We start from the raw sequence: 12,831 nt of genomic DNA, 5'->3' as shown, positions 1-12,831 counted from the left end.
GTAGCTTATAAAGTCCTCTTTGATATTATGACACTGAAAATCAAGATATCCTTTTTCATTTCATTTTTCATTCATCGTAATTTGCTACCGTCCCTGCTAGTTTCCCACAAGCAAAGTCAAAGAGGGAAGGCAGCAGAAAGTCAGAGTCGCCCTCACAGGAGATCCTCAATTAACAACCTGTGTTTTCCTTAATGACAGTAACCAGGAATTGCTGGAACTGCCATCAATAAGCAATGTGGCCATATGATGTTGTGCTTTACCACTGTATTGCTTAGTGATGGAAATTCTGGTCCAAATTAGCATCCTTTAGTGAGAATTATCTTGTTTCGTATTTGTTGTAGATAATAATTGAAGTATAACTCCCAGCACATTGTTCAAAAACCAAGTATAATTCACAGCCTGAAAAAAATAGCAGTGTCTTCCTTCTTCAGTATCACTAAGTTCTTATGATTAAATTTTATGCACGAATAGGTTACCATTGTATATGCATTTTTAATATTTTGGTAGTGCTTATATTAAGTGTATATTCACATTTTTGGTGGCATCTCTGCCCAATTCCATCCAATGGATATTTTTTTTAGTGTTTTTCACTTGACTTTCAAAATAACATTCATTCTTTTTTATTATTTCTTAAAATTGAAATTTGTCTGTCCTTGAGCTCATCTTGAGCTACTAAGAGAAGCTACAATACACAATATTTTTGCCCTCAAAAGAAGCATCATCAACGACAACAACAAAATAGTAAAGGTTTTGCTTGTGGTTTCACAATATCCAGGTTGCAATAAAACACTGGAAAATCACTTCTATAAAACTGAATTACCTGCTGCTATCAGCATTCCCTTTCATTTGGCTGGTAACTCAAGTGTATAATTCTAACCATTCTGTTTTATGTTTCCGCAACACTATTCAGTAATTTTTATTGGGAAAACAAAGGAAAAATATTTTTGTAGATATATTTACTGGCCCGCATAGAAAATTCCCATTCATTCTTCTGCTAGCTGCAAACCTTAAATGAAGACTTATTATCAGTCATTACATTTTTCATTATCACCCAAAAGACTGAACAGACCCATCTGCTGTACCTCACTGTCTTTTGCATTTTTTTGGTCCGTCATACACACCTTACACCAGATGACTACAATAAAATAGTTTGATGATTCCCTCTAGTCATTATCATGAGATCTTAGGAACATGGTTGGGCAGATGGCCTCCTATTCAATCTCTGACAGAATAAAATTCAGACACTGAAAAGTTATATATTTCAGTTAAAAGGGCTATTAGAAATCTTCAGCCCTAAATCAGGCATAACTCACTGAAAAACCACCTTCTCTGGCTTTGGAAATTCTGGTCTCAATTGTGGTCGTAAGTTGAGGACTATCTGTATAGTAATATACTATCACTATTGCTGTTTTTAAACTTTAATTCTGTTGAGTAAAAAATGTAAACTACATTCTACATAACCATTTTTAAAAAAGTAAACTTTATAGTTGCTAGTATGGGTAATTTAACACTTTTTGAAACAGAAGTACAGTTACCCAATAATACAGTTGTTTAATGTGCTTGCTAAAATTAAAAGTTGCAGCGATAAAGCTTGATTGAATTCAACATCCATTTTATCTATTCCACTGCAATATCTCTTACAGAGCTGCAGGGTTTGATGCCAAAAGGATGGATATATGAGTATACTTTAATGTCAAAGGCACAATTGTTTGGAAGAGGCACTAAATATAACAAACTATTCAAATACAGAACTATATGAAGTGAAAATAATACTCCGTAGAGTGCTGCAGATGTAATGGATCAACTCTCTTTTAATCAGTTAAAAAAATGGAGAGAAAATTATGGATTGAGTTCTCTTCCTCTTACAATCTTTTAACCTATTAGTTATGAGAATTTTCACACCAATATTTAAATTAGAGAATCTTTTTACCCAATTCTAAACTCTAATTAACCAAAAAGATCTAGTTGACTAGTTAACGTGCAGATGATGTCAGTCTAAAAGCATATAGGAAACTGACGTGCAAACTAGGGCTATTATGGGATTTGAAGTTCCATTCAGATGGGGCAAAGTAAAAAATAGAATAGAATAGAATGGAATGGAAGGGAAGGGAAGGGAAGGGAAGGAGGAATTCGTCTTTGGTGCATATGCTCTCACTGTACATAAAACAACAAGATACATTCGTCAAGAATCATAAGGTACAGCACTTAATGATAGTCATAGGGTACAAATAAGCAATCAGGAAACAATCAACATCAATATAAATCATAAGTATACAAGCAACAAAGTTACAGTCAAGCAGTTATTATCCTAAAAGATCCTGGAAACCCATGGAAATTCTAGGTAGGTGAAGACTGTCAAAAGTTATTTAGCTTCTATTCACATTTTCAAAAAGATGCTGCCGTCTTATTCAACAAAAAGGAAGAACAGACTGTAACTTCAGTATCACAGAGCAATAAAAGAATGGCTTTAAATATAGCAATAAAACTGGATTTACCGGGCAGGCCTATCACTACATCTGTCAGCTACAACAAAACCCCTTGTTTCCACTTGTTTCCTCAATATCCTGAAGTTTCAAAATTATTCCACTCCGCTCCACTTTTATTCTTCTTTTAAAAGGCTGCTTTAGAAAGCAATGACAGAGAAGGAAGAAGTTTATTCCATTTTGTTTCACCCAGTAAGTCTTGTCTATCTCTTTCTGGCAAGGTAATTCTAAGTCAGGTACTAAATCAACAATATTTTATTGCCAAGTAATACAAACTATACAAGCTTGAAAATTGGGCTCAGAAAGACTCTTACAAAGAAAGCACCTGCTTCTCTTATTCAATTACAATAAAGCCATAAAAATAGGGCTTCTAATCCAGGGAGCATTCTGACTATTCCAAAAGGCAAAACTGTTTCCAATGATATTAGTATTTTACATGTCCAAAACACTGTTTAATGTTTCTGTATCTAAACTACCATTATCAATTCGTTTTCCCAGTTCGCTATCATTATACCTGAAGGCAGATTATCGCATCATTGGAGAACAGTGCTGTTTGCCACCTTCTCCAACATGAAGCCTTTCAAATATGGTGAAATCAAGTCCACTGGTACTGTCTCACCTTTGGCTGTGCTTAATGTTATGGTATGTAGAAATGGGAGATGCGGGAATAGCTGCAGATAGTACACTGGTTAATTAAGTGGCAGCTTAGCCTGTAGAGCAGGGGTGTCAAATTCAAGGCCTGCTGGCCGCATCCGACCCATCGGGTGCTTAGACGTGGCCCATGGGGCCGCCCTGGAAACAGTGAAGGACCAGCCCGCAGTGCTTCTGCCAGCAAAAACAGAGATCAGGAGGGCCACATGTGACCCTCCCAAGCGCCGTTTTCACTGGCAGAGGGTTGCAGGAGGCCATCTCAGCCAAAAATGGAGCTTGGGAGCCTGTTTTCGCTGACAGAGCACTCGGGCCAGCACGAGTGACGTCAAGCTGGCCACGCCCCCTGTCGTCTCCCAGCCCCAAGGTCAAACACAACCCTGATGCATTCCTCAATGAAATCGAGTTTGACACCCCTGCTGTAGAAGAAATGGGGATGTACAAACGCTTCAGAATGGATGTTCCCTAGTCCCTTGGGCTGTACAGGTAATGGGGGATGAATGCGTTTTCCACACTTGCAAGATATTGTTCATGCAACCTGACAATAAAATTAGAGACAGTACTTCCGAGTGTGCTTCTTGGCTGGACTACTTGGAAAGTCTGAAAGTGGGATCGATAGTCTAGACTTTGTTTATGTTCCTTTTTTTTCCTGTTCATGAAACAGCTTACAGCAATTAAAATTTAAATTATAAAATGTATCATTTGTACGTGCCAAGACGTCCAGCGAAACTAGCAGGATCTCTACCAAGAAAACTAACGTAATCTCAGTCCTACATCCTGAGTGAATCCCCAATTAAAGTGGGTCCAAATCTGCAGGTACAAAGCTGCTTCTTCGATCACTTTCCTAGACTTGGAAGATTAAAGACTCCCTTTAATTACAAGGTTCTTTCATGTTCAGGGAGATTTTTTTTTCCCCAACAAGACTCATATGACTGCTTCCTTTAAGCAATCGAGAAACATCCATCAGCCAAGAAGGCATTAATCACCTCTTATAATCACAGGACCCGTCTGACCTAGTCAATTTAATCCTGCCAGGAAAGATTTAGGTCAAGCAAACAGATTGTGGCCCTCATCTCTGCACAACATCTGCTTATCATGGAGATCTACAAGTTGAAAATAATCCATATAAATATACTTCCTTGTTGACTGTCCCAATGTTGGGGTCCAGATTGAGATGAATCCAACTGGTTTTGTTTACAACTATTGATTAATTTTTCCCCCCTGTAGCAGCCAGGTTATAACCTACCATTATACCTGTTCTGGTTAGTTATTAATCCAGTATTTGTTTGCAGACCATTCTTTTTCATCACTCCATTTCCATGACTCATTTCATCAATACTAAGCTATAATTTAATCAGATCAGAAATCTATGGCAGCATCTCCCTTCTTGTTGTTGTTCACAAACAGGAGATGCTCCCTAAGAGACAGCCTTACAACCTCAAGAGAGCAATGTTTTCACACCTAATGATCAGATAATCTCCTTCCAGATAGGCTCCACTTGAAAGCTTTTGGGTCCTGCAGCCTTGATCTTGCAAAAGAAACTTGCAAGAGGAAGTGACTTGCAGCATTTCTTCCAAGGAGTGTTGCTATTGTTGCCCAGGCACATTAGGAAAGTATGCGGGCTAAGACTGGACAAGCCAATTCCATTCGGCCAAGAAAATTATTGAATAATTCATTGGTGTGAGCATCATATTTCACTTTTCATTCTTTACATTGTAATTTGGAAAGTAAAATGAAGGAAGGAAAGAAGCACATGTTTTGCCTTGAGCAAATGGAAGAAAGGTGTGATTAAAAATGGAGTAATAAATAGATTTTACAAGCATGGCTGTAAATATGGGGTTTCCCCCCCCCCCCCCAGCTTTCAGAGTTGTCATAAAATTTGACACGTCTTGCAAACCAAGGGCAGTAATTGTAAGGCCTTTCAATAAACTGTGCCAAATTAAAAATCCCTAAATTCCTTCCAGAGGCACTAAAAATCATCTACAAAGGGGTCTGTTTTTAGTTTTGATTGCTTCCTGTAAAAATGCAAGTCCTGTGTGATTAAGTTTTGCGGAATAATTGATCACATAGATGCTTCCCTTTTGTCACAGAGTTAATGATGGAAAATATAAAAAGATTATAAACTAGAATAAGTAGGAATTACTGCAAACAACTCCAATAAGGGTCCAAGTTAAAAAAAAACACCGTATTTTTCATCTTATAAGATGCACCATTTTTCCCCTCAAAAAAAGGTGAAAATCTGGGTGTGTCTTATATACTGAATACAGCATTTTTGGCCTCCTGAAACCTCACCCACTTTGCAAAGTGGATGTGCATAGCCTTTAGGAGGCTTCCAGAGTGCTCTTGGGAGCTGGAAAGAGCAGAAATGAGCAAAAAAAGGACCTTTTTTGCCCCCCTCCCAGCCCCCAGGAGCACTCTATAAGCCTCCTAAAGGCTATGTACCCCCCCTTTTTTATTTAAAAAAAAGGCCAATTTTTGCAAAAAAAAACAAAACAGGCTGTTTTTGCGAGGTCTGCAGAGTGCAAAAACTTTTTTTTTTAAATTGCCTCTTCAAAATCTTGGTGTTTCTTGTGTGGCTTTTACTCCGAAAAATATGGTAGATACAAAGTAACACAACTAGACAAAAAGTCACATGAAAATCTGAAAATAAGGTGTAGTAAATTACCAAGAAATGCAAAGGAACTTAATGTGGGGAAAACAAAACAAAATTCAGAATTAGGTAACAGTGATTAAGGATTTTAAAAACAAATGCAGAATCTTCAGGTATGTTCAACAACAAAAAAGAATCAGTATATTTGTTGATCAATGAACACTGAATAATCCTAAGTAGTGACAAAGAAAGGCAAAGCTATTCACTTATTTTGATTTAGTCTCTTCCAACAAAACAAAACAAAATCAGAAAAAAAATGTGAGGGGCAGAATGAAGAGCTTGATGTTTGAGACTGACAGAAATATGACACAGGAATATCTGCTTAGCCTGAGTGAGTTTAAATCTTCAGACAAGATAAATTGCAGCCTAGGATATTGCAGAAACTAGCAGATCGATTGACCAAAGATTTATATATTATCTGTGAGAAATCTTCAAGGTATGAAGTGCCAGATTGCTGAAGGAGAGGAAAATTTGTTTCTATCTAAAATTGAGAGGGGAAAAAAGAGGTTTTCAGAAACCATAGATCGGGGTTCCCAACTACCGGACTATGTACCTGTACCAGTCCATGGTCTGTTAGGAACTGTGCCGTGCAAGCTATATGATCCTCACTTGTAGCTCAAAATTGAACCACACAAAGGTCACAGCAGATGGCAGTCCTAGGCTAGCTTTCTTTGATCCTGTTAAATGGCAGTTAAATGCAATTTGTCCTAGTTAGATGGAGATCAGCAGGAAATTCTGGGATGGTAAAGTAAACTAGAAAGTCAAAACAAACAAACAACAAACCGGGAAAAAGAGAGTGGGAAACCTCTTCCATGAAAGCAACTAGAACATGTCCATGCAATCATCAGGAGCCTAGACTGACTCAAGGAAACCTGTTCTTACCACAGCATGAGTTTCAGGAGGAAGAAATTAAAGGTCTTCTACTCCTTTCCCTAGACTGGGTGTCAGCAACGAGTCTCCATTCCTGCTGTCGCCATTACCTTCTCAGGCCAACCGAGGAGTGACTGGGAGGGAAGGACGAAGGGCGTGGTCAGCCAACCAACAGAGGGCCACAGCAAGGGGCCGAAAGAGCTTAATTTATCTGGGAACGTGAAATGGCTCTTGATTTAAATCATATGGTAAAAAGCACCCAAAGAAGAAGAACATCAGCAAAATAAAAATAAAAACCAACCCTCACTTGTTTGTGGAAATGGTTCAAGAGGGAAGACACGAGAGAGAGAGAGAGAGAGAGAGAGAGAGAGAGAGAGAGAGAGAGAGAGAGAGAGAGAGAGAGAGAGAGAGAGAGAGAGAGAGAGAGAGAGAGAGAGAGATGGGGGGAGAAAAAGAGAGAGAGATGGAGGGATAGAATGAGAGAGAGAGGAAAAAGAGAAACTAATGAGAGAGAGAGAATGGGGAGAGAGGGACACAGAAATGAAAGAGCTGGAGGGAGAGGGAAACGAGACAGAAAGGAAAGAAAAAAAGAGGGAAGGAGCAAGAGGAAAGAGAAAAACAAGAGAGAGAGGGAGGGAGACCCATTTTCCACAGAAAACACCTGGAGCCACAAAACCTAGGTAGGTGTGGCTGGGGGGGGTGTCATGTGACTGGATGGAAGTAACATTGAGTTGGCCACGCCCAGCCAGGTTTTGTGACTCCCTGTGTTTTGTTTTCTGTGGGAAATGGGTCCAATAAAGTAGCTTCCTTTATCTCTGTATGCATAAGGTCTTAAGTTGTCACATGCTATGCCTAAATGTGAATATTTATTGGTAAAAGGTAGAATGAGTGAAAAGAAAAAGAAAAAAAATGTTGTCCTTTTAATTCTTAAATAATTCTACGTATCTCAGGAAGTGTTTTTTTTTTAAATCTTGTAACATACATTTTCCAAAACTTAATAATTTTTTTCTAAGCTCCCGAGCTCAAGAAGACCAATTTTTCCTCTATGTAATCACCTCTGGACACCTACTGCACTTTCTTTTCAATCAGTTCATACATTCTTTTCAAGGGACAAAAATATTTTTTGCTTTTAATTTTAAAAATGTTGTATATGAAAATGTCCCTAGATATGTAAAAAAAAAATGTTCTCTTTATATGAGATAGCCAAATCAACAGGAAATTCAGGTGGACGCCAGACTATTTACAGGGGTAACAATTATTTCAGCACTACCAGCTGCTCTATAAAGTTTTTATGGCAACTAACAACCTGAGTTAAAAGATTTGAATAAGCCAACTCAGCAACTCAATGAGAAAAGCACAATAGGGAGAGCAAGGTCACGAAAATGATTGCTGCTGTTGCTATATTGTGCAAAAATATAAGAGTTCTATGCTACTTCCTCCTCTCTTCATGCATAAAGGCTTTTTTCAGAGGGGTGGGGGGTGGCATAGCCAGTGAATGCAATGCAGTCCTTCCCTTCATCATGAATCTGATCAATCCTTCATCCTCACATTTATGTTCAAATTCAAGTTGAGAGCAACAGAACATCTGGTATTGCAGCAAGCAGAAACAAAGTCTGCTTCTTAGTGATCCCAAGGAAGGCACAGTTCACTTCCTGTCAGCCTTGTAAGAAAGACCCAACAGAAAACATAGCCTGATGGACTAAAGGTAGAGATAAAGGTTCCCCTCACACATATGTGCTAGTCGTTCCTGACTCTAGGGGGCGGTGCTCATCTCCATTTCAAAGCCAAAGAGCCAGTACTGTCCGAAGAAGTATCCGTGGTCCTGTGACCGGCATGACTAAATGCCGAAGGCGCGCGGAATGCTGTTATCTTCCAACCATAGGTGGTTCCTATTTTTCTGCTTGCATTTTTTACATGCTTTAAAATTGCTAGGTTGGCAGAAGCTGGGACAAGTAACGGGAGCTCACTCCATTACGAGACGTAAGGGATTCGAACCGTCGAACTGCCGACTTTCTGATCGACAAGCTCAGTGTCTTAGCCACTGAGTCCCTGATGAACTAATTCTACTTTATTGTAAGGTTACATTAAGAGAATCAAACAAGTCCGAAAGTATCTCCTCCTGTCCCTTCTTGCAGCTCAAGAAACTAGGGAAGGTCTCTTCTGAACTGCTCACCTCATCCACAATCCTGCTGTGGGCTAAGTTGTGTTTCATCATTGGCTACATCTCTTTACCATTTCCAATTGCCATTATACCTCCTCAATGAAAATTATGTTTATTTTAAACAAATGATTTATTTGTTTTATATATTCAATTTATTTGGCCAGTCATCTCAAACATTTGACTGTGGGAGGTAATAAAAAATAAAATAATCACAAACCATTATAAATAATAAATGTAGAAGCTAAGGGAAAAAACTAACCAACATCATCAATAAAACCAAGATTCAGGTTCAATAGCATGATCTAATCCCATGATCCCAACAACAAGCCACATTTTGAAAGCTAGTAGAGTCTGACCTATTCTTCAGGGAAATGATGCCCCAGACCAATGATGGCTAACCTTTTCCGGACCAAGTGCCCAAAGTGCACATGCGCGCACCCGAACCCTCAAAGTACAATGTCTCCCCTATGCATGTGCCCTGCCCCACACATGTGTGTGCGACCCTACCCCACGCACCCCCATGCATGCATGCATGACCCCCACACACATGTGCACACACACCCGCCCCTCCCTGCATGAGCTGAACTGGGGCGATGGCTCACATGCCATCAGAGAGGGAGCTGCATGCTACCTCTGGCACGTTTGCCATAAGATCACCATCACGGTCCCAGACGATGCCCCTACAAGAAAATGTTGTCCCCTGACTACCTGCCAGGTGACATTCTCTAACCTAGCAGATGGGACCCAGAGCATACCTCTCCTGTTGGATCTCATACAATGGGTAGATATAACTGGAGAGAGACCGTCCCGTGCCATGCATATTATTTAAGCAACACACATTAGCAGTTGCATTGTTGTTTCACTAATGGCCCATTGCTGAGATTAAATATCACCCTGTTTTTGTTTTAAATGCCTGCCATAATAATGTAACAGCTTGAGAGATCAGTTTGAAAACAAATTTATAAAAATTTAAATAAAAGAGCACTATGGTCAGCAGACAATTATTGTCTGGCAGACAGCCATCTGCCTCCCTGGCCAGTATGGAAAGAAGCAACTGTCTCACTGTTGCCAGGCTCAATGCTCAGAACTCTCAAGCATGATGCTACCGTAAGTCTACAGTACCACGTTTCTGTTACTTTCATAAGAAGCTGTATATGCTCGAATCACCATACTTTTCGGAGTATAAGACGCACTTTCCTCCCAAAAGGGTGGAAATGTTGGCGCTTCTTATACACCGAATACTGCTATTTTTGGCCTCTCGAAACTCCGCCCCATGCGTCCCGTTTTTGCCAAAAATGGGCCCATTTTTCACAAAAATGGGGTGCGCAGAGGGTTTGGGAGGCCAGCAGAGTGCTCCTGGGGGCTGGGGAAAGCAACAATGGGATGTCTTGGGGGTTTGGAAGACAAAAAATAGACCTTTTTTTTTTTTTTTTTTGCAAAAACGACCCCGTTTTTCACAAAAACAGGGCATGCAGAGGGCTTGGGAGGCCTACAGAGTGCTCCTGGGGGCTGGGGAAGGCAAAAACAGGATGCATGGGGGGTTTGGGAGGCCTGCAGAGTACTCCTGGGGGCCGGAGAGGGCAAAAACTATTTTTTCTTGTTTTCCTTTTCGAAACCTTGTTGTGTCTTATACTCCAGTGCATCTTATAGTCCAAAAAATACGGTACATGAAGGCCTCCTAAGAAAACATCTTGCCCAGAGGGAAAGGAGGAAAAAAACCTAAATAACTTGTTGAGCTGTTACTCCTGAACATCCATGCTCCTTCTGTTCTTCAAACCCTGAAGAACACAGCAGGAGACCAGAAGGGAGAGAAGAAAGAGACATCTCAAACAAAGATTGCATACAGTAACAAACTGAAAGGTGTGTACATTTTCATCCAGTTGAACTAACTACCATCATCTTGTTTCCTACTAGCTTCCCTCTTCAGATCCTTTCCCTACATAGTGCCTTTCAGAGTACTGAGGATAATAACTGTCTAAGAATAGTGGGAGTTGGTTTTTTAAAGGATTTATGTTTATGATGTGATTGCCAGAGTTCCAAACAAGGTTTGACAATGATTTTCAATGTTATAAGCCAGGAGTGTCAAATTCAATTTCATTGAGGGATGCACCAGGATTGTGTTTGACCTCAAGGCGCTGGGGTGGGCATGGCCAGGGTAGGTTGGCCAATTTGATGTCTCTTGTGTTGGGGGCACCTGTTGCCCGAGCACTCTGCCAGCGAAAACTGGTTCCCAAGCTCCGTTTTCAGCTGGGACAGCCTCCTGCAACCCTCTGCCAGCGAAAAGAAGTGTGTGGGAGGGCGCACGCAACCCACCCACACTCCGTTTTCGCTGGCAGAGGCACCACAGGCTGGTCCTTCACTGTTTCCAGGGCAGCTCTGCAGGTCAGATCTAAGCATCTGATGGGTTGGATCCGGCCCATGGGCCTTGAGTTTGACATCCCTGTTATAAGCTGTCTGGAATCTCCAATGTGGGAGCTTGGGCCAGTATATAAATTTCCTTAATAAATAAATTTGATAAATGAACTGCTGATTAATTTCAATTAATTAATTTCTAACATGTCTTTACTTTAGTCAAAGAACATAAGCATATATTTTCAGATCTCCTATAACCCATAAAACCAAAAACCTTCTTCAAGATTAATATTTCTTATATACCTAAAAAATGAGATTCTACAATCATGGCATTTACACATCAGTGGACTAGCCATTGTGCCCTTACCCGTTGTGCACGTTCTTTCAAATCTTGATCCTGAGCCAATAAGGACTGCAGTTTCTTCTGGACATCTAAAAGTTTCTCAGGATTGATTCTGGAAGAGCAGAGAGTCATAGAGAACACAGGTAAACCACAGAAACATTCTCATATTTTCTCTTAAAGGCCTGCAAAGGTCTGTCTCCTGTTCATAGAAAAACTGCTTCTTCATCTGAGGAATCCTTCATCATCTCTCCTACCCATTATTTTAAAATGGAGGAAAAACTACTGTGAATATACAGCTGAAATCATATCAGGTATGCAGAGTGTTCTCTTAAAATTAATAATGGAAGCAACAAAAGCTGCAGCTCCAGCCTTTTACCCAGAAAACAATTTGAACTGGAAGAGAAAATCATTCTTCCAAGATAAAATTACAGAATTAGCATTATCCATCTCCTTCGACTTATAAAAAGATAGAAAACTGAGCTCCTCTGAAGGAAAGAGCTGAATATTTAGCAGCAATTTTTCATACGGAGCTTTTTCATAAGATAAATTGTCTTTTAAGTGGTTAAAAATATTTTCACTAGAAAGTTTCCAAACCTGAGAAATCTCAACAGAACGCCAAATTCACAAACACAACTGTGCACACACAAATGCGAAGGGGTTCTCCATCAAAGAATCAGGGGATGCTCTACTATAGCCTTATAAATAATATTTGCTTCAACAGATGCTCTGGCTGGCAGGCTATTCCAGGTTAAACCGGCTTTTACCATGTCAGTGACCCAAAGCAAACATTCACTTGCAAACAAAAAACTGGTTCTAAAAGACTTTATAGAGTCAGTGCCAAAAGGTATCTTCTCACACTATACTGGTCAAAAGACTTAAAAATAAACGTAATAAATCAGTGGAATGCGAACTCTTTATCTGTGTATAGAGCACCAAAGAATAAGGAATGAAGATTTCTAAAAAGAGGAACCAGCCACCTTGTTTTTTTAATATTACAGGTAATCCTTGACTTACGACCACCATTGAGACCAAAATTTATGTTGCTAAGTGAGAAAGTTGTTCAGTGAGTTTTGCCCCATTTTACAACTTTTCTTGCCATTTTGTTAAGTGAATCTGGCTTTCCCATTGACTTTGCCTTTCAGAAGGTCGCAAAAGGTGATCATGACCCCAGGACACTGCCACCGTCATAAATATGAGTCAGTTGTCAAGCATTTGAATGTAAATCACATGACCACAGGGATGCTGCAGTGGTCATAAGTGTGAGAAATGGCCATCGGCCACTTTTTCCAGTGCCATTGTAATTTCGAATGGTTGCTAAACAAAC

At 39.8% G+C, this 12,831-nt stretch overlaps 1 protein-coding gene across 1 annotated transcript in view; it reads right to left on the bottom strand.

Annotated features, from left to right (window-relative positions):
* The window catches only part of DDX10 (DEAD-box helicase 10), a 177,093-nt gene that overhangs the window by 125,761 nt on the left and 38,501 nt on the right, over window positions 1–12,831 (bottom strand). Inside the window, exon 11 of the mRNA XM_032220167.1 lies at window positions 11,532–11,619. Within this exon, the coding sequence (XP_032076058.1) occupies window positions 11,532–11,619 (88 nt within the window). The remainder of the gene's footprint in view (window positions 1–11,531; window positions 11,620–12,831) is intronic.

This window comes from Thamnophis elegans, chromosome 6 (assembly GCF_009769535.1).
Source record: "Thamnophis elegans isolate rThaEle1 chromosome 6, rThaEle1.pri, whole genome shotgun sequence".
Classification (NCBI taxonomy): Eukaryota; Metazoa; Chordata; class Lepidosauria; order Squamata; family Colubridae; genus Thamnophis; species Thamnophis elegans.
This window is presented reverse-complemented; position numbering and strand designations above follow the sequence as displayed.